General features: G+C 42.3%; 2 protein-coding genes across 2 annotated transcripts; one reads left to right on the top strand and one right to left on the bottom strand.

The window, feature by feature from the left end:
• Positions 1 to 4,024: 4,024 nt before the first annotated feature.
• On the bottom strand, positions 4,025 to 5,052 carry LOC104523933 (taste receptor type 2 member 9). The gene has a single exon (XM_010166666.2). It carries the CDS (start codon positions 4,970 to 4,972, stop codon positions 4,025 to 4,027), a length of 948 nt encoding a protein of 315 aa, XP_010164968.1. The 5' UTR covers positions 4,973 to 5,052.
• Positions 5,053 to 8,296: 3,244 nt separating this feature from the next.
• LOC104523936 (meprin A subunit alpha) lies at positions 8,297 to 20,850 on the top strand. The gene is made up of 13 exons (XM_029084669.1): positions 8,297 to 8,356; positions 8,453 to 8,477; positions 8,578 to 8,631; positions 10,344 to 10,384; positions 10,471 to 10,546; positions 11,413 to 11,530; positions 12,906 to 13,081; positions 13,282 to 13,503; positions 14,382 to 14,528; positions 17,307 to 17,522; positions 18,181 to 18,654; positions 18,813 to 18,986; positions 20,807 to 20,850. Exons 1-13 carry the CDS (start codon positions 8,297 to 8,299, stop codon positions 20,848 to 20,850), a joined length of 1,827 nt encoding a protein of 608 aa, XP_028940502.1.
• Positions 20,851 to 21,475: the final 625 nt, after the last annotated feature.

Genomic DNA, 21,475 nt, shown 5'->3' on the forward strand with positions numbered 1-21,475 from the left:
ATATATATATATATTTATTTTTTTTAATTTTTTTTTTGCATAAGAAGAACTTTACCCTGGATGCTGTAAGAGCTGCCAGGAATGGCACCGAGACCAGAGCAGCCCATGCCTGCTCTCAGCCTCTCTGCAAAGTGCCGAGCATTGAAACTGCTCCTGCTATCTAAGTCCAGGGTGAATCACAGAAGCATAGTGGTTGGAAAAGACCTTTAAGATCACCAAGTCCAACCATAAACCTACCACTGCCAATTCCACCTCTAAACCATGTCCCTTAGCACCTTGTCTACCCGTTCTTTAAATACCACCAGGGACGGTGACTCCACCACCTCCCTGGGCAGCCTGTTCCAATGTTTGACTACCCCTTTAGTGAAGAAGTTTTTCCTCATATCCAACCTAAACCTCCCCTGATGCAATTTAAGACCATTTCTCCTCATCCTATCACTTGTTACCTGGGAGAAGAGACCAACCCCCACCTCCACACCCTCTTTTCAAGTAGTTGTAGACAGTGAGAAGGTCTCCCCTCAGCCTCCTTTTCTCGAGGCTAAACAACACCAGTTCCCTCAGCCGCTCCTCATAAGACTTGTTCTCCAGGCCCTTCACCAACTTCATGAATTTAAATTAAAATGATGGATCATGTAGAATGGGCCACTCGTGAACGGTGGTGTGACTGTGCTGTGCTCAGTATCTGAAAGTGCACTCTTGCTTTCTTCCCCAGAGCAGAGGTGGAGAGCAGAAACTATCACAGGACAGCTGCAATGAAAGGAATCCTCTTAGACCAGAGAGATGAAGACTGGGAACTCAAGAAAGAAGAACTCAAAAGAAATCCACCATGTTCTTGGGCGAACTACACATCCTCTACTCAAAAGAAAAATAAAGAAAAAAGGAGGAAGCAGTAGTGTGCCCTGCCTATTTGATGCCACTGAGAACTTGTACTGCAAAGCAAAGACACTGGCAGACCTCAGGTGTATCTGCAGGGTGAAATATGGATGAACAGGAGCAGCAGATGGACACAAGGATGCTTTTTGTAATGTACTGTAAATACTGTCATTAATAGGGGGCAGGTAGGAGCGCTTCTGTCTGTTTGCATGTCTATATGTATCAGATCTTAAATCTGCAGAAGTTGTTTAAATATAATATAATCTAAATCACTGAAATGTATAAATTTACAGAAATGACAGGAGTTACCCATATTGTTTGAGAGGGAAATGGTTTTACTCCTAATTCATAGAATCGTAGAATCGTAGTGGTTGGAAAAGTTTTTCCTCAGATCCAATCTAAACTTCGCTTGGTGCAGCTTGAGGCCATTTCTTCTCATTCTATCACTGGTTACCTGGGAGAAGAGATCGACCCCCACCTCTCTACACCCTCCTTTCAGGTAGTTATAGAGAGTGATATGGTCACCCCTCATTCTCCTTTTCTCCAGACTAAACAACCCGAGTTCCCTCGGCCACTCCACATATTCTCCAGACCCTTCACCAGCTTTGTTGCCCTCCTTTGGACCTGCTCTAAAATTGATTAATGAAAGCATCTCAGACCATGGCTGTGCTCACCCTGGTGATTTCTGTGGCTCTTGCTTTTTGCTTCTCGTCCTGAGTCAAGCAGGAGGCTCTACAGAGGCTTGTAACCTCTGGTAGTGCCTCTCTCTTTGAAAGCGGAGTGTAGTTGCTTCTTCTGGCTAAAGGGGAGACATTGATGTTGACCTTCTACTGGACACATGGGTCTAATAACCTGTATCTTCCATTCCTGGCCCACCAGAAGTGAAAACGTGCTCCCTGGTTGCTACTTCCAGACATCTGTGACTACCAAGAGAGTTAGAGCACTGCCTTATTTTTAGCAGTGCCCCCAGCCCTTTTTATGTGTATGGTGACAGGAATGCTGTGGAACCCATCCTGAGCTACCCCTCAGCTCATCAGCACTTCCCATGGCAAAAACTTTTTTAACTCTTTCCTTTCTCAATCATAAAAGATTTGAATTTGACCCTAAGCAGTTTTCCATACCATGCCAGCACTGGACAAGCATTCATAGTGACTTTTGACTTCTTTTATGTGTCTGCTTCCCCTCATCTTATGTGTCTGCCTCCCTTCCCCTCTGCTTCCCACCACTACCCAAACCTGGTCCTTCTGGAGTGACTTGCTTACAGGTGTCCTTCAAACCTGGCCACAAGATTCAGGCATTGCAGTCATAACCAACAACTCTCTGATCCATCTCCCTCATCTAGATTTCCAGGGAGGACTTACTTAGCTGTCTACACAGAGGTATCTAATGCCACTTGAGATGCTCTCAGGTACCCAGCTGACCCTTCAGGTCTCCAGAAGATTGTTTGCTGTAGCTCCCAATCCTGTGCAGATGTCTCAGATGCTCTAGGACTTCTCATATGACTCAAGATGCCTATGTTTGGGCAAATGAGTCAAGGTACAGCTTTGTCTTTTGCCATTTGCACTTTCCAAGCCATATGAAACATCTTCCTCCACTGCTGGCCTGGTTGTTAAACTAGTGACAGTGCAAGTAGAGATGTATGTGGGACAGACTGCCTGTTGCCATGCTGGTAAACTGAACAGGCCTTTTTCTAGCCCTAAGGCCAGCTGGTGGAGTGTCCTGTGGTTGAGGAACATTTTCTCCAGGGCTGGTCACACCACTGCATCTCTCCAGAAAGCAACTTTAGCATATGGGCTGTGCACTGTGGCCGTGCTGTTTTATAACCTGTTTCCTCCAGTGTCAGCTGGATGGGGCTGCTGCACAGGGAGGATGATGCTGTGTTGGATATCATGTTCATGGGGGTTTCATGGAGTTGGAAGAAGATATCTTCAGCGTGGTTTACTGGGACTGCATTCTTTTGTGTGAGAACATTTGAAAGATGTTGGTTTAGCCTCACGAGTCTGGTGGTATGTGAGCTTTTGAAGGATAATGTTGCATGGGGTGTAAGGAGTAAGAAGGATTTTCCGTGGTCTTTTCATGAAAGTGATTTGGACTGTCATGCTAAAGGATCAACTGCATTGAGCAACAGCAGGGAAAGAAGGGAGGTGTGATGGTGCCTCTCCTTTAAAGGTCTTTCAGCTGGGGAGATTTGTCCAGATGAAATGTTTAAGATCTGCTTCTGTTGGGACATGGGATGGTGTGGAGTGTCTCCTACTGTGGAAGTGGGACTTGGTGGAGTTTGACATCTGATCTAAAAAGTGCAATTGCAGCTAAAGGCAAACAGCTAAAGGCAATGGGCACGGACACCGTTTACATCTGCCTATGGGTCACTGTGAGATGAAAGCGTGACTTTATTCTACACCTCACTTTTTGCACAAAAACTACTTTTCTTGATGTTTTACCAAACCAGAATCCACTGGTAAGAGCAGACCTTGTAAAAAAGTAAAAGCAGACCAGGAAAGCAGTTACGCAGAGCAGGGGAAATAATGTTTTTGCATGAGGTGGGACAGAGAGAGGAGGCACAAGGCTGGCATGGGAAGTGGACTCTCCACCCCTCCTGTCTACCCTGAGGCCATTTCTACATTGCTGTTTGTAAGTCAGTAACCACCTCTGGTGATTAATAGTGATCAACATATTCACACATAAGTCATAAACAAGATAGTGATGCAATTCATAACATTACAAGATGCACAGCCACAACAGAAATAAATGTAAAACAAAATAGATATAAATAATAATAGATATATCTATATAGTTATAGATATAACTTGTTTAGTTAAGTAGTTTCCATCACCAAATACCAAAGCATTTTTAGAAGATTTGCAGTATTGTTATTCCTCTTATGCAGCTAGCCCATGCACCAGGTCCAAATTACTTTGTAACTGATGATAATTTAACTCAAAGAATTATCTAAATCAAAATAAAATAATTATTTATTTAACTCATAATAATTTAGTTCAAAGTATTTTAATGAAGTTTTCTTAACTTAGAGGGTGAAATAGAACATCTCTATTACCTACGCTGTCGGGTGAGTTGCATTAGAGATTAAATCACTTGTTTTTTATAATAAAACATCAACATTTTCAATGGGCTCCAACGTTTATTACATTTCCTACCTCATGCAAACTTTGCCCTTCACATAGTGCAGGGTCTTTAGCAGTGTCTTTTCCAGTTTGGGGTTGCTGAAAATCAGAATAAGGGAATGAAGAGCTGGAAAAGCATACTGAAATACTAAAATAAGAAACAGCAGAAGGCTTTCATTCTTCGTGGCATAAATCAGTGTCAAGACCAAACATGTAAAGTTGATGGTGTAAATTATGAGGAATGCCAGAACAGATTTAATGACTTTGATGTTAACGTCCATGCTGAGGGTCTTCTCTGAGTTTGTTTGCATCTTGCATTTGTGTCTCCAGAGAGAAAAGAGGAGGGGAAGGGCAGAAAGGATTACTGTCAGGAATGCAGTGGCAAATTCAAACCCGCTGATAAAAACCAGAGGGAAATAACGTTGATCTGTTCTGAGATCCAGTTTCCAGAAATTTCCAAATTTGGTGGAATTGTTATAGTGTGTTTCATCAGTGAAGTTGTAGGCAAGGATGCTGATGACCAGGGATAAAAGCACTGAACCCAACAACAGCCATGGCACGATCCTGTCAATTTTTGCTTTCAGGTAGATGAAGAAGATGTACCTGAAATTTACAATTTTTATACAATAGAAAATACAAAGACAGGCAGAAACCCACAAGTTGGAAGAGTTGAAAAAGTTTTGAAAAGCTGCAAAGAGCTGGGGTATGGGGCGAACATTAAAGCACTGGGGATAAATTATTGCAAGAAAGTAATATACCCATGTGATGCACAAAAACCAAAACCTGGAACATCCCAGAAACAGCAAGATCTTCTCATTAGAGTTAAAAGTTTTCTTTTTGACCAAACCAATACAAAGCACAGAAACAACGAAAGCGTTTATCCCCATGCCAGCAAATGCTTGAAGTGAGGTGATGACCATAAACGTTGCTTTGTATGAGGAGACATTAAATTCATCTTGAGAGTAACAAGCTTCCATCCTCCAAGATGAGTAGTGATGCTGTGCCAGAAAAGTCGGTTGTTGCCCCAGTGCTTAGCGCAGGTTGGCAGGTGCTGGTTCCTGAGTGTCACGTAAGGAAAGAGAAGCTTTATAGAGCTGGAGGTGGTGGGGATTTTGGTGCTGCTCCTATTCAGAGCAGGGCAGGTGCAGGAATGTAAATGTGCTGGGTATTCCCTTACCTGGTATCAGTGTCAGTCTTCAATATTTGAATTTCAGTTCAGAAGAGCTGTGTTGGATGAAGCAAACAATGTAGATGCTTCTCTGCAGGGCACAATGTTGTGATTTAGTGATTGTGCCATGTTTAATTGCTGTCAGGATTCATGATCTGGGTTCTCCTGTCCCTTCGTCACCTGCAATGCTCCTGTGGAGGGATGTGCTCAGCAAAGCACAGTCAGGAGAGTCACTGTCCTCTTTCACCCAAGAGTCCAGTAGCTGCAAAATTTAACCAAGATGCTGGAAACTGGAGTTCATTTTGATCCTCAATGGGCACTGAAATCCATGTTAATTTTCCTGATGTTAATGCCTTAATCATAAGTGAAGAGCCACATGATAGGCAGAGGGCATCGAAGGAAAAGCAGGACTTTCTTTTAAAGGTTTAAGTTGAAAAATATAGAGAAAAAGAAGCATAAGTCCCTGTGCCAGGGTTCAAAACTCATCTGCTAGCAATGTGAAGAGTTTTAGGGATGGGACCATACTGAGTTCCTGCCACATTCCTCAAGCTTCTAAATGACTTTAAGTCTCAAAACTGTGATTTTTTAACGGGTGAGATGTGTCAAGCTCTGTAGGGTGTATACTGCCTATAGACCTTGGGTTTGTACAGGACCTTGCACATTGGACCTTGTGCATTGGGACCACAGTTACCAACTAGACCTTGGCTGATGCTGTGGTGTAATCAGGCAAAATTAAAATCACAGCAAATAACTATAGAGCTACAAGAAATAAACCACCAGCATTTTCTCTCTTCAGAATGAGGCACTTGTTTTCTGGGGCATACAAATGCAAACACTACTCTGAATATTAATATCACCTCCTATTTGCTTCCCCCCCTCCCCTCCCAAGGACCTTGCTACACCATTAACACATTGAAATGTATTTACAGAAGGCCTGAGGTTTATCTCAACAAGAAAACATGATACCTACCACATGTTCCTATAAAATCCATTTAGGTAGTCCAGTGGCTTTTAATAAAAGTTCTAGTGATGTCTTCACCACCTTTTATTTTTTATATTGCCTAGAAAACATCAATGTCAATAGCTAGGTTTGGATGCAGTCATTAAAAAATATTATGAATCATTTAAAACCAGTCATGCTTGACTGAGATGACATTAGAGATAGCCACTGCACTGATGGAAGGATTTTATTTGGAAGCTCAAAAGATAAGTGCTTAAGGAAAACAACCCCATTTCTCTGATGCTAAAATTGCAAGAATTAATGTGAAGCCAGATGATCTCTAGATCCTTTAGACCTGCAAAAAGTCAGGAATGAAGTCCTCAAACTGTGATGGTGACCTGAGTCTTGTGTGTTTGTGAAGAGCAACCTTATGTGCACTAGACATATTCCTTTGTTTCTCACTGATATCCTGCTCTGCCCTGCAGTGGGATATCAGTAGGAAGCAAAGTTTAGTGAATCGTTCACTTCTCTGTATCTCATTTGCCAACATCTTCACATCTAAAGATGGTGGACATTTTACAGACTGGGTGATAGGGAGACAAATCTGTTCCTTTTCTTCAGTCCAGGAGCGAAGGATGGCTTGTGCCAGCTAGTGGATTTTCTTCCCCTGCAAGTTGTGTTTCAGGAGACAGATCTGGCAATATCTCTCCTGTAACCCTCCATTCTGCTGCTCCTGTGACAGGCAGGCTGGGAAGTGTCAAGTGATGGGGATGCTTTCTGGTGAATTAAGTTTGTTTATCTCTGGTGGCCCTAGTTTTATGGGATGGACATTGGTGATCATGCCTCTGGGGGAAGGATGCTGATGAGGCACATGGATTAACTCCTTTGCACTTTTTGGCACCTCACGCCCCCTCTCTGATCCTACTGGACTCATGGAATTGTCCAGGTGGATGCCCCATGCAGGTAGAAGTACTGAGCATGCAACTTATTGAGATCTCATCACTCCTAGGCTCTCAAAGTGACCTTGTCCACTCACTCCAGTCTGGTGCAACTGCCCCTTCGTGTCCCGTAACAACCCTCCTACTTCTTACAGTGCCTGACAGCTGGGGTCTCACAGGTTGAGAGAAAAGATGGCTGCAAAGCGTGGACAGGGAGCTCCTGTCTGAATATCTTGTCTCCCCCAGATCGGGACAGTGCTTCCCCAGAAAGATGGGGTTGCACCATGATGCTGGGCAAGTGAGCAAAGGGAAGGCAAAGGTAGCAGCAGTGTTGTTAAGACAGGAAGAGGAGAAGGTGCAGGAAGTGTGTGGGAGTGAGAACTGCAGGAGCGTACAAAACCTCTTCGTGTGGTTGCCAGGAGGAGAAAATCTCTGAACAGGCAGAGGCAAAGCTCAGCTTTGCTCTTCTCTACTCACAAAGGATCCTTTCTCCTACCCTACTTCACCCTGACCCACGAGCCTTGTGTCCACAGGGAAAGCCCCATGTGGGATTCTCATGCAAAACACTGAGAACACATGGCTTCACAGGTACATGAGTGGGACCAAGCCAGGACCCCTTGCTGCACTCCTGCTCTGAGAGAGAAAGTCTTCAAGATCTCCTGAGGAAACCTAAACCAACACATTTTACAGGAAGTTGATGACTGGCATTCTATTGATTACAAAAATAATGTTATTTTAAAATTAAAGATGATGCTTTACCCATAGAATCAGATAAAACCAAAAATTTCTTTGCATCTATCAAGATGTTTCCAGGAATACAAAAAAAAACCCATCAAGCAAACCTTCTCTTAAAGTGATTTTTTCAGTTTGCAGACGATAAGCCTCTTCTTTTGAAGAGCATGTTATTTCCATACTCAGCAGCTTTATTGGTCACATTTCAGGATGGGGCCAGGATGGTTCATAAAGCAGAAAAAAAAAAAAAGTGAGATTCTCTTGGAAGAAGTCACAGAAATAATAAATAGCTCAATAGCTTCTGATGATTACAAGGCTTCATATGCTAAGGACAGTTGTAAAATGGAGAGGCAGATTTCTTATCAGAGTGGCTTATGGCTATATCTAACAAGATTAAAATCTGTTCTTTTAAAATTTAAAGTTTAACTATTTTGATGGCTTGTGCTTATCAGTACTTCTGAAGGCTATTCACCTGCAGGACTCTATATCTACACTGGAAGGTTGCACCAGATGATCTTCTGGAATGGATTCCTGGAGGATATGTTGTTTCACAGCACTGCTTACCTGCTCCTATGCCTTTATGGTATTCCCACCTGCTTCTCCATTTTCTCTCTTGGGGTCAGGGTGAAATTTCATTTCATTTGCCTATAATGTTGAAATGGTACTTTCTATATTTCAGATCCAAAACTCTGTTGAAGACAGAGGTAAGGATGCAACTTTTTATGTTAGTGGGAGACTAAGTGGGGAATTAAATCAACTCATGTAATTTAGTCACTAACACAGGTGTATTATTTCTTTTAATAGTTGATGATGTTGATGGAGGGCAACTTAGAAAGGACATTCCAGAAATAAACTCAGGTAAGTCAGCACAGTAAGTAAGCAGAGTGTTGAATTTTTACAGAAATCTGAGCTAGCTTTTGGGGACCACAAGTCTGGCAGCTATGATGGCACCAGAGGGGACTGAAAGCTCCCTTCTATGTGAGAAAAATCCCAACTGTATCATGGACACAGGGACCCTGTATTGCAGGGTAGTTAAAAATGTGTGGGATGAACACCAGCTACTTCTGGAGAGAAAGGAGAAGACCTCCACTTTGGAGTCTGGTAGCAGTCAGAGAAGATGAAAGGGCAGGAGCAGGGCAGGGGGCAGAGGACAGAAGGTCCATAAAAGGTTGGTGTTGGAAAGGGAAGATGGAAAGGCCAGGAAATTTCCAGAAGGACAAGAAGAAAGCCTGGAATCATGATTTGAAGAAGCCTGGATCATAATCTGAAATTTGGAACCACAGTCAACTGCTCCTGACAAAGGCTCAGCAACCCCTAGACTGAACCTGCATCCTTCTCCACTGCATCTTTCTGCAACACAACTCCTGGACAAACCTTGGCAGTGGCTCTAATTCAACTTCTGCTTCGTTGATGTGCATTTATCTTAAGTTGTTTGGTTTCACATGACAGATGACCAAGATATGAAGCTTAAGTATCTTCAAGCCTGCCCCAGAATTTCAGAGCATTGCCTTGAGAGAGTTTTCATTTCCTGGCATTGCCTGTTATGTGCTTTATGCTCTGGTGTAGGTTTCCTCTGGTTTTGCTGACAGAACAGAAAACATTGTGCTAGTTTTAGTGGGTTTTTTTTCCTTCTCTCCTTATGTATGTGAAGAGAATATATGTTATTTCTGTAACAAAAGGTCTGAAGATGAAATCTGTGTTGGGATTTTGCCTAAATTAAAATGTTACACTAGCAGGACTATACAGTGTCTGGGGCTTGGACTTAGCTCTGCATGGGGAATTCAGCACCTTAAAAAAATGAGTATAAGCTAAGAGTCCTAAATGCTATGTTTTTAAAGAAGGAAGATGAGGATCAGCTGCTTAAAACACAGGTGACTGTTGCCAGTTCAAATACATCTCCTCCAGCACCACTCTAGAAAGGAAAGTAGTCTCCCAAACTTTGCATCTGCCAGCACATGTGGATATTTCAGATACTCTTGTGCATCTCAAATGGCACCAGACACCGATGTTTAGGCAACTGGGTGGACACGTGGTTGTAATGGGATCTGAGACAAACAGCACATATTTGATTGCTTCAATTTGAGCTTGGTTCAGGCTCAGGTGTTTGAAAAGGTGGATTGAAACCCTTCCCTCTCCAGAATCCTGGTCTTTCTCCTTTGATCATATGAGGAATCCCAGGTCAATTAGCCTAGATTAGCTAACTAATTAGGCTACTGGATGCCTAATTTCTAGACAAATCCATTCCACCTATATATCAACTTCAATGTTCAGAAATCCACAACTATTTCAAGATACAAGCCTGGGAAAAATAATAAGATCTCTGGGCAACTGTAATGAAATTGTTATGGAAATCTTAATTGAACCCCAAATCCTTCTTTGCTGCATGCAGAGGACTGACATGTTATAGTGTGGCAATGGTTATTTGTTTCCTTGTTTCTGGGCAGTTGCTGTTTAAAGCAAGATGGGTTTGTTGATAAGGCAACCTGATAGACTGTGTGGTCTTTGAAAAAACACGTATTGTAGCTCTTGCTCTGTTACTCTGGCCTAAATGGTTGTTTATCTTCTTCCAGAAACAGGAAGGAAGCTTTTTGAAGGTGATATTATCTTACCGGTATGTGCTGCTGATCTAAACCAACATGAGCAAGAGGGTAGATTGGGCTTAAAATGTTAACACAAGCATGTTAATCTCATTAACAGCTGGAGAGAAATGCTCTGAGGAACAACTCCTACAGATGGAAGTTTCCCATCCCCTATATCCTAGCTGACAGCCTGGGTAATAAGAATTTAAATTGTGGTAGCATTGTATTACTTGCATTAAATATAATCTGGTTTTGCCCAGGTCTCTGAGCTGCTTTTGTTTCATTTGCTATTGAGTTATTCTGCATTAATACCCTTATTACTGCTGGCCAGACAAACCCACACAACTCTTGCCCCAGCACACGTTGTTTTCAATGCAACAACTCCAGTGACCAGCTGGATGCTGGTGAACAGCCAGTTTAACTAATACCAGTGTATCTGGCTGGGATCTCTTGATAATGAAGTCAGGAAATCCTAATCTCAAGAACATGTGTGTTGATCTACTGCACCCTTCATGCCTTATCTCTTCTAAACAGTCCCAGCTCAGTACAGGCAGAAAGGAAATGCAGATATTTTGTAAGTATAAAAGTTCTGAGCATTCTCCCTCCTTGTTTTAATCTAATTTTAGGCACTATTTTAGTTCTTGAACAATTTAGGAGTAAAAACTAATAGTAAACTGTTATTAAAATCCTATGGGTCTCTCCTGTGTTTACTATCCTTGAGTCCAAAGTTTGCAATACTTGAAATTATATAATAACATGCAATAAAGTTACCCAGCAAAACCTGAGCAATGCCCTGGATGTCCAAAAGCCTACTTGTTTGTTTCAGCACTATCAATTTATCTACTAAAAGATATTATCTCTCCCTATGGCCTCTGCCAAAATTGCTCAGTCAGGAAATTCTTCTAACATCCTCCTGCTCTTTCATCCAGGTAGATGTTTTTTTAATACATGTTCAGATTTTTAATACATGCTTGTTCGTACTTCCTATCTAGAATTATAGATATTTATAATATTATAAAAACAGAAAAACTGGTATTTTTTTGTCTGCTGTGTGTTGCAGATCTGAATGCTAAAGGTGTTATCCTGCAGGCGTTTGACATGTTCAGGCTGAAGTCTTGTGTTGATTTCAAACCCTACGAAGGGGAACCGACTTACTTGAAATTCGAGAAGCTGGATGGGTAATTTTGTATTAATAATCTGGTTTGTACTACCTTGTTTAATATGATTTTTTTTCCAACTCAGGAAACATTCATTTTCATTCTTGTTTGTCCAAAGGACATAAATACCTGAACCACATTTCTGTCCCAGAGCTTATTTGTGTTACACTGGAGATAAAACCAATGCAAACAAACTAACCAAAGGTATTATCTGCATTTGACATGATCTTAATATAAGAAAAGACTCTTTTATTTCCATTTGCATCCTAGCTACTGAAGTGAATCCCTTTCTTGGCACTCTTTCAGGGAAAACAAGCACATAAGTTCCTCCTGGTGTTGGTTAGGGGCAGGTTATGTCACTTGTGTGTTGGTATTAGCATGTAGCTTCCTCCTTGCTTTCAGGAGGGTTGGGTTTACGTGACCAGAAGTTGAAGCCAACAATCTCTATCGCTGTGCAGGTCACCGCAGGTTGCTTTTGCAGTCAGTGGGGAGTGGTGACTTTTCCAGGCCACACACCAACTCACCTAAAATAGAAGTCTAAAATAGGTCTGCTGACTCATATCTCATGTGCCTGTTACTGTCCAGGGACTGTAAAGGTGCCAGGAAAGCTAACTCAGCAGCAGATGCCAACACTGTGACATCTAAAGTTAGGTCAGGGGTCTTCTCCTCTTGCTGGGAAGGACCACCAGGAAACTGGTGGCACCAGCTGGTGTTTGTGTCTAGGAATCTAGTGTAGATCTGCCCTTGGGTGCAGGGAGAGAGGTGCACAGAATTTTTGGGAAGCTTTTTTTTAACACGTAGAATTATTTCTGAATGAACATGAAAAGTTAGGATTTTAATCTGTATTTAGGAACCACACCAAGGAAGCAAATGCAACCTGAATTCACTGGAGGCTGCTCAGCACCTGTGAAAATTAGGCCAGTTATTTAAGTACTTTGGTAAACACACATGCAAACAACAGCCGATGCAGTGTGTGAGCTTATAAGGCACTTTCCTGTGCTGCTCATCTTCTGCTACTCCCCTTCCTATACTGCTTGAGCTGGGGCTACCCAGATTTGATGAGCAGTAGCATTTGCCATCACCACCTCCTTTACAAGATCTGCAGCCAGTTGAAGAACATGCCTGCACTGCCCTCCAAGGAGGGCACCATGAAACAAGAAGGCCAGTCAAACTGGGGACAGGGACTCATTGCCAAGCTGTGGCAGACTGCTGAAGGTACATGTTGCTCTGGCATTACAAATCTGATCTGGGCAAGACTGGAAAGCTCAGATGGGAAATTATAAAAAGTATTATTCTTTTACTTTTACCTTAATCTTGCAGTTGAGCTAATGTGTAGAAACAAGTCATAGAAGTAATTATGCAAAATGGGTGCAATAGCTGAGTCTTTGCCTTACAGGTGCTGGTCTTATGTGGGAGACTTGAAGAGTGGCCAGACGGTGTCTATAGGAGAGAGGTGTGACTATAAAGCCATAGTGGAACATGAGCTCCTGCATGCCCTGGGATTTTACCATGAGCAATCCAGGACTGATCGTGATGACTATGTTCAGATATGGTGGGATGAGATTATTGAAGGTATGATGCAGGTCTGAAATGATTGAGAATCGTCTGTAAATGCATGTCCCTGTTTTTACAGTGCTAAAACATTGGGAATGACTTTCTACATATTGACAACTGAACCATTATTTAGTCACGGGTAAAGCATTTTGAAAGGATGTTATGTGCTAAGTTTTATTTCTTGTCTTGCCTAATGACTTGTGTATGCTTTTGTCTAGGCTTTGCATATGCCTTTGACAAACACAACGACAGTTTCCTTGATGACCTCAATACCCCGTATGATTATGAGTCAGTCCTGCACTATGGACCTTATTCTTTCAACATCAATAGCAACGTTCCTACCATTACAACAAAAATTCCTGAATTTAATGAGATCATTGGGCAGAGGTTGGATTTCAGCAGGATTGACTTACTGAGGTTGAATCGCATGTACAACTGCAGTAAGTCATTCTTCTCACACATGTGTTTGAAAATCCTTACTCAAGCTTCATGATAGCATGGATGGAGTCACATGAAATGAGCAGGAATTTTTCACCCTCGAGATCCTCTTGCAATATTAAAAGTATATAGTTCTTATGGAGCAGCAAGCTCCATGGTGGCCAGATCCTCATTTCTTTATAGAATACCATTGGAGGGAATCCAGGGTCTAACACTTTTTTCACACAGAGTTTCCTGTAGTATTAATTGTAACAGTTCCCGTTTCCTTCATGGCATGACCATCATGCTGTTGATGATGATAAAATGTTCAAGTATCAATAGTCTGGAATTGGGGTCTCTGAAATCAGAGTATTTCAAGTACCTTTTTCTGCCTATGTGATGTCTGATAAGACAATTGGGGTGGATAGCACGAATGGGGATAATTGTGCTTTCTAGATCCACTGGCAAAGATAAGAAAGTAAAGACTCCACATGCTGTACGGTACTGACACGCTGTGTTAACTTATACCTGAATATTTCCAATCGATTCAGCAGAAATACTTCTGATTCACACCTTGAAAAGCGAAATGGGCCACAAACCCTATCTCAGTCAGGCTTAGAGAACATGATGGATGTCTGAAAGGGAAAACTATCTCACAGGGCCCAAGCTTGTTCCCACAAGGAAATATTCAACCAAGAGATGAGGTGTTTCATTCAGGAGGAAGCATTATTTATGTGTGCTAACAGACATGTGGAAGTGAAAGCCTGTGTAGTCTTTGCTTGTATTAAGAACATATTTCCTGATGTTGTACTGTATGTAAACACTCCAAAATGGGGTTAACAGCTAAAACCTTATTTTATATTAATGGCTAGGATAAAATATGTTACTCTACCCTGGGCAGCTTCAAGCCTCACCTTTTTGGACCAGTGCTCCTTTGAATACATTAATATCTGTGGGATGGTGCAAAGTGGACAAGATGGTGCTAATTGGGACCACACGTTGAGCAAACCAGGAGATGAAGACTATACTTTGGTGGGAAGTTGTACAGGTAACAGTTGGAGTTTTAAGATGATCATTAGGCTTTACTGTACTTTCATGAGGTGTTAGAATGAAGATACACAGAGACAAAAAAGTCATTAGAAATACCTTTCTATTAATGTCAATCATTGTGTTCTTGGTGCTAAACAGGGCTCGAATTTTCAGATAGAAAGGCTAACAATTTTAATTTGAAATGTTTAAACCCTCTTTAAATCTTCTCTCTACATTTTAATATCTCATGAAGAAAGTACAGTTGAGACTTAGCTTCTGTAAATTGGTGGTAGCTCCATTAAAAAGAAGGGAGCTCCACCAGATTGCCACAACTGACTCTAGTGAAATTCCATAGAATTTAGTCAAGTGAGACTCACCTCCTTTTATGCCTATGTTACAGGATTTTGAGTAATTTTTCTAGTTTTTATTTAAAGCTGAAAGACACTTTCCCTTTGTACAGGAGTTCCCATGAGGCATCCCCACAGAAGGACATGCATAAGCAAATATCACAATACACACATCTTGTTTGTAGACAAATTCTGACATTGAAACCCACCCAGGATCATCAAAATAGGAAGCTGAGCTTCAGCAATGTGTCACGGAGTAGGAGGAAACCACCCTCAGAAGACTTCTTTGAGGGAGGGGATTCTGTGCAATGCAGAGCTGCATCAGGAGGGTGTAGCTGCTGCTAATTCAAAGTTTGTTCGAGCTGCACCATGTAGGGAGACTGAAGAATTATCTGAGAAGCAAACCAGCAGTGATTTCCCCTCTTCCAAGGAGAGTGTTGCATGGGGTCCTTTTGATTGAGTCGTTGAGTCCAATTGCACTGATTTAAACATATATCAAACATATATGAGCATATTGAGTTCTGCAGTATTTTGGTTGCTGCCAGGACACAGGAATTGAGTAGGATCTGTTGCTTTCAGAAGATTAAACACTGCAGAGAAGTATCACATAGACAGTCCAAAAATACTCTAGCAAAAAAGTTTCTTTTGAAAGTCAAAAAGAAATGCAGCTGGTTTGTGTACAAGTGGTCACCGTTAGACACATCTGCTTCCCAAAACACAAGTGGTGGTTACTCACAAAAGTGTCTCATGGTACAGGAGAGTAAAGATATACTGAATAGAAAATAAAACCATTTCTGTGGAACTTGTTGCCAGGAAGGAGAGAGCAAGACATAAGGGGGGGGGGGGGTGGAGGTGGTTGGCAGTAACAGATGGTGTTTGCTGCCTAACGCTGTGTTTGGTTACAGTTCGGAGATGCTGTGGTTATGCCAAATTTGCAGGCAATGAGGAGGACAGCAAGGGTACACCAAGCAGGGTGAGGGGATGCTTCTGTTCTCATCATATGTGAGGTTCAAGAGGGCAGATGTGCTCCCTGCAAAAGGCACAGTGAAAAAGCCAGCTCTTGGAAGATCCACCAAACAGGGAGCAAAACGGATAGGAGGGTGGTTTAGGTCCCATCATTGGGAAGGAAAGAGAAATTTCTTATTTCTAGAGGAACAAGTCTGTTTGGCTGTTGTTTGATGGGCTGTTTGCTTGTGGTTTGCTGACACTGTAAAGGCTCTGGGTGTGTGACAGAGCATGTGGCTGGGGAGCTGACAGTGGCTTCCTGCCTCTCGTGGCCAGAGATGGACAATTAACTGCTCAACTTCAAGGAGGAGGAAGAAAACTGTTTAAAATATAAGCCGTCAGCCTTCACAAGTTTACTGAGAGCAAAGGGGTCAGCAGTTACTGGAAAATAAACAGCTTTGTTGGGTATTTGTAGGGGAACTTACTGCAGAACACATCCAAGCACAGGCTGGAAACAGCAGTGGAGCTCCAAGCAGCACGAGGTGGCAATTTGAGAGTCATCGTTCTCCACATGGTCTCTGCTATTTGCATCAGTCAGCTCCCAGACAGATAGAAAACTGCAAACCTCTACGTGCAGCTACAGGGTATTTGGAAACCCCTAATGTGATGTACCTTGAAAATGTCCTTGCTCTCTAGAGAGAGATTTCCTATAGAACAGGGATGTATTGAGGTGAAGCTGATGGACTTGCTCAGTCATCTTCAAGAAGCTGGTTTAAAATTGGAACATAAAGAACATGGCTAATGCGGAGGATGAGGGTGGAAGCACTCAGTCTTTGTAACCAGAAGATTGAAGGATCAGAGGAGGTATCTCTCTGGCCTACAGAAAAATTGCAGACTAGCTATGAAAGAAAGGAAAATAGTTATTTCAAACATGTTAGCATGAGAGAGCATGAGTTGGTGCAACATAATTGTGGCTGGAAGTTAATAAATTCGTCACCCATAGCAGAAGTAAGGCAAAAAAAGCCTTCAGCTCCTTCTATAGGGAGGTCTGATCTATTGATAAAAGGCTTAGAGGGCACAGATTCTAGGGAAAGCAGAAGACTGAAGGCCTTGACCTAGCAGAGCCCTTCCAGTAATTCACTAGTTTGTCTTAAAAAAAAATAATACCTGCCCAAGTGTGTCCACTTACGTTTGCACACGTTGGCAGGACTGGCACATGTAGTTTGTAAAGAATGAAAAGAATTGTAAAGAATGGAACTGAATATGTACCTCATTTAATCAACTAAACACTAGTTTGCAAGCCATATTTCAATGCATTTTCATTTTCTTATTGATTTACAATGTACAGAGAATTCTTTTCTATTGAAATTTTTTTTTTTCCACTTTGAAAATAACTTCCTAGCTCAGGCAAGTGGAAAATGAAGTAAAGCTTATTCAACACTGGCATTTCATTAGAGAATGGATCAAAAACTTGTTTCACACCACTTGTGTTTTGTGTTTCCCAGATAAAGGATACTTCATGCACTTAGATACCAAAACTGGACATGCTGGTCAGTCAGCTCTTCTGGAATCTCGCATCCTTTATCCAAGGAGGAAGGAAAAATGCCTTCAGTTTTTCTACAGGTTAAATGGAAGTCCACAGGATAAGCTAGTTATCTGGGTTAAGAAAGATGATGGAACTGGAAATGTTAGACGGATGGAAAAGGTGCACACTCTTACAGGTAAGTGAAAGTGTGTTTTCATATTTGAAGTGCTGGAAAACTTTGATGTGAGACAACATTGGCATGGTTTATCACGTGAAACTTTGCTCAAATATCCAGTGTAAATCTAACCTTCATTTGCTTCAGTTGAGTAACTCCAGAGTCAGTGACCGTGGCCTTCCAGTACCTGAAGGGGCTACAGGAAGGCTGGGGAGGGACTTTGGACAAGGGCAGGAAGTGAAAGAACAAGGGGTAATGGCTTTAAACTGGAAGAGGGGAGATTTAAATTAGGTATGAGGAAGAAATTTTTTGCTGTGAGGGTGGTGAGACACTGGCACAGGTTGCCCAGAGAAGTTATAGATGCCCCTTCCCTGGAAGTGTTCAAGGCCAGGCTGGCTGAGGCTTTGAGCAACCTGGTCTAGTGGAAGGTGTCCCTGCTGATGGCAGGGGGGTTGGAACTGGATGATCTTTAAGAGACAAACCATTCTACGATTCTATGAGAACAGAATTTGGATCAGAGGTGGTTTCCTTAAGACTGATTCCAGATTAGCTAGGGTGCAGGGAATCAGACAGCCACCATCCAAAAAAACAGGTCACAGGCTGCTTGAGGAAGACACAGCTTGATTTGGGATTGTGTCCTGGACTTTCCATTCTCATATATATCTATTTCCCCCTTCAGCTGATGGAGAACATCACTGGAAATTGGCCAGCATTCCCTTCATTGTCCAAAACAAATTCCGGTATGGGTTTCAGGGCATCAGAGGAGATCCAGCTGACTCAGCAGGGGGGATTGCCATTGATGACACCAGCCTGACAGAGACAAACTGCCCCACCAACATCTGGCACATCAGAAACTTCACATCCCTTTTTAACAGTACTTCAAAAGGCGATTATATCATAAGCCCTGTATTTTACAGCTCGGAAGGCTATGCCTTTGCATTACAGCTGTATCCTCACGGAAGAAATTCATCACCCTACATGAATTACATGGGGATTACTTTCCATCTCTGCAGCAGTCCAAACGATGGCCTTCTGGAATGGCCAGCTGGACACAGACAAGTTGTCTTGTCTGTTTTGGATCAAGACCCTGATGTAATCCACAGGATGTCCCAGAGCCTTAGCTTTACTACAGACCCAAACCAGCTCGTTTATGGTAAGTTAGAGTGCACCACGGAGAAATACAGAGGTTTGCTCAAGCTGGAGAAAATTGTTAAAAGCCAAGAGACCAGGCTAAATTTGCTCTGCATGTAAGGAAACTACTGGGCTGACTGGTGATCAGCTTTAATTACTTCTATATTTTTTGCACAACAGGCAGAAATGACACCTTGCAGTGGGACAAGCCATCTATCACTGGAAGTTTTTCTTCTTTCTGCAACTGCTACATGAGCCCAGGTGTTGGCTGGAATACATTCCTGACCCACAGGGAGCTGGGCTGGAAAAAATTCCTTAAAAATGACAGTCTTTTCATCTTTGCTGATTTTGAAGGTATTTTGAGTATTATACTACCAAAATCTCCACTGGAACAGAGCAGGTACATACTCTTCTGTTTGCAAGGAAAGCACAAAAGATGAGGGTGATTATCAAACTCTAGAGAGTCATCTATTTCAGGAACAAGGCTTTTAAATGCCTAGTGATTTCAGATGCCTGGATTTTTGAATACCCAATATGAAACCTTGTGGGTGACCTTGTTTGTCTGGTCCCTGTAAATCAGATTTTCAGGACAGATTATAGTTCCATGTCTTGAAGATCAGTCTACTTAATAATGTTCCCATATACCACCACTCCTACATCACTTCCCAGTTAAGAAAATTGTGGTTTTTAAATTAAGGGGTTCTTTTCAAACCTTGAAAAACTGGCAGAAGGAGGTTTTGATCCAAAGCTTCTCCCCTGAGGTTGCAATTTTTGTCAGGACCATGTGCAGCTGTTCTGCTCCCACTCCCTGGTGGGTCATTTGAGAGTAATAGGTACTTTTGGGGAGCAGCTGATCCCATTCCATTACATCTGTGATAAACTGCTCTTCTGATGTGCTGATCTCCACTGGCTGCAAAGGAATCTGTCACTGATGACTAACGGTGGGTAGAGATGAATCCTACCATGCTTCTGAAGTGAGTTGCCTTTGGAAAATGTCAATACCTGGAAAGTAGAAACATTTTGTATAAGTAAATAATCATTAAACCAGACCTGACCCTAGTACAGAGGTCAGAGCACTTGTCTCAGATAGGAGAGGATGGTTGGGAGTACGCTGTGATAATCTAGACTTGCTCTGCACACCTGAGGGCTGTGAACATCAGGATGTTAACTCTCCAGATGGGAGGATTTCTCTCTTGCTTATCATGAAAAAAAAAAAGCAAAATTCTTGTTTTATTTCCAGCAGAGAATGGAGAAACTTTTGAAATGGCTTTTGCAAGGTGGGAAAGCTGCTTCCCATGAACGCTTAGCCAGGAACGCGTGCTGCCTAATAAAAATGCAAATAGCAGTCTACATTTCTGGTGTACAGAATGTCCCAGCTTTTCTGTGGGTTATGTAGAGCATTCAGCAATGCTTCCAAGTCCCTTTTAGCAATAAGAAAAGCAGCTGAGGCCTCTTTGTGCTTTCCCTGACAGGGCTTTGTACCGGGAGCAATTCACTGGGGGAAATTCAGTTCCACTGTGCAATATGGGTGCCAGTTGCCCCAAAAGAGTTTGCAGTTGCTAGGTGAAATTGTAGTTAAGAAACTGAAAGACTTATTAGGAAACTGTGTTCAGTCTCCAGCTGTAGACTGGCTCAGCTTCCTTTCTAGGCATTAGCTCTAATATGGTCACACGTAGAAGGTTCCAGTCTCTGCATTTGAATATTCATTTTGATACCAGGGTGCCTAAAAGCTCAGAGGCAGTGTTACATTGCCCTCTGATGAAAGTTTGTAGTTGTCTCTGTATAACCACTGAGGGCCTGCCCCATGCCTCCCACTTCTCCACAAGCCTTTCCACCCTCTCTCCTCACCTCCCAGCCCTGTTTCAGGTCACCTTTGATCGAAGCCCTCTACTGTATCGCCCCAGTCTCCTTCCATCTCAGTAATCCTGGGATTCTCTGCTGGGATGGAGAAAGACACAGACTGGAGCTCCATGTATACCTGCAGCTCTCTGCCCTTCGAGTTTCCCCTCCCACCTGCTTTGCTGGGTACTACTGCAGCCTTTAGAGATATTTGGATGACTTATTGCTTCATTTCTTGCCCCTGGAATCAGCCTGAGAGTCATCCCAAAATACACGATAGAACTGTACTATATACTCGATGTCTTAAATTAATTACTTTTTTTCATTTCTTGCAGATCTCACCCCTTTGATTAAATCTGAAGTCCCAGTCCATCATTGAAGTTCCCTCAACCTCTTCACTACAAGTGAGAAGAGTCATCCATGACAGATAAAATATATTACTTCACTAAAGAAACTGTATTCTGTGGTTTCTATGTTTAAAGAATTTGAACTAAAAGTTTCTCTGTTGGTTTTAAGATAAACACATAGACTCCCCAAAGATTGTTTTGGCCCAAGCAGCAAAGTTCTTCTTTTAGTTATATAATCTTTTATCTTCCCATGTTTCATTGTTTTTGTTTATCTTTGCTGATGGCAATGCTTACTTCCCAACTCTTGTGTCTGAAGTGTCTCTGTCCAGCCTTCCTTAGGCAGAGGAAGCAGTGCTTGACTTTCCAAGATCCGGTTTCAGGACTTCCCTTTTCTCCCCAGAGCCCTCACCACTTCTTCAAACCCAGGTTTTGATAACATCTGCTCCCAAGTATTCAGCTCGTTAGGTCCACTGCTAAAAGAATAGCATGCTTCTTTACCTTCATCTGCATCTGGACCCGATTCAATGTTACTGAGAAGTTTTCATGAAAGCAGAATGGCAATTTGTTTGGATCTTATGGTGGGTTGATCTTGGCTGGCCACCAGGTGCCCACAGAGATGGTCAGGGGGAGAAAAATATGACAAAAAGCTCGTTGATC

This window comes from Antrostomus carolinensis, unplaced genomic scaffold (genome assembly GCF_000700745.2).
Source record: "Antrostomus carolinensis isolate BGI_N321 unplaced genomic scaffold, ASM70074v2 scaffold1914, whole genome shotgun sequence".
Lineage (NCBI taxonomy): Eukaryota > Metazoa > Chordata > Aves > Caprimulgiformes > Caprimulgidae > Antrostomus > Antrostomus carolinensis.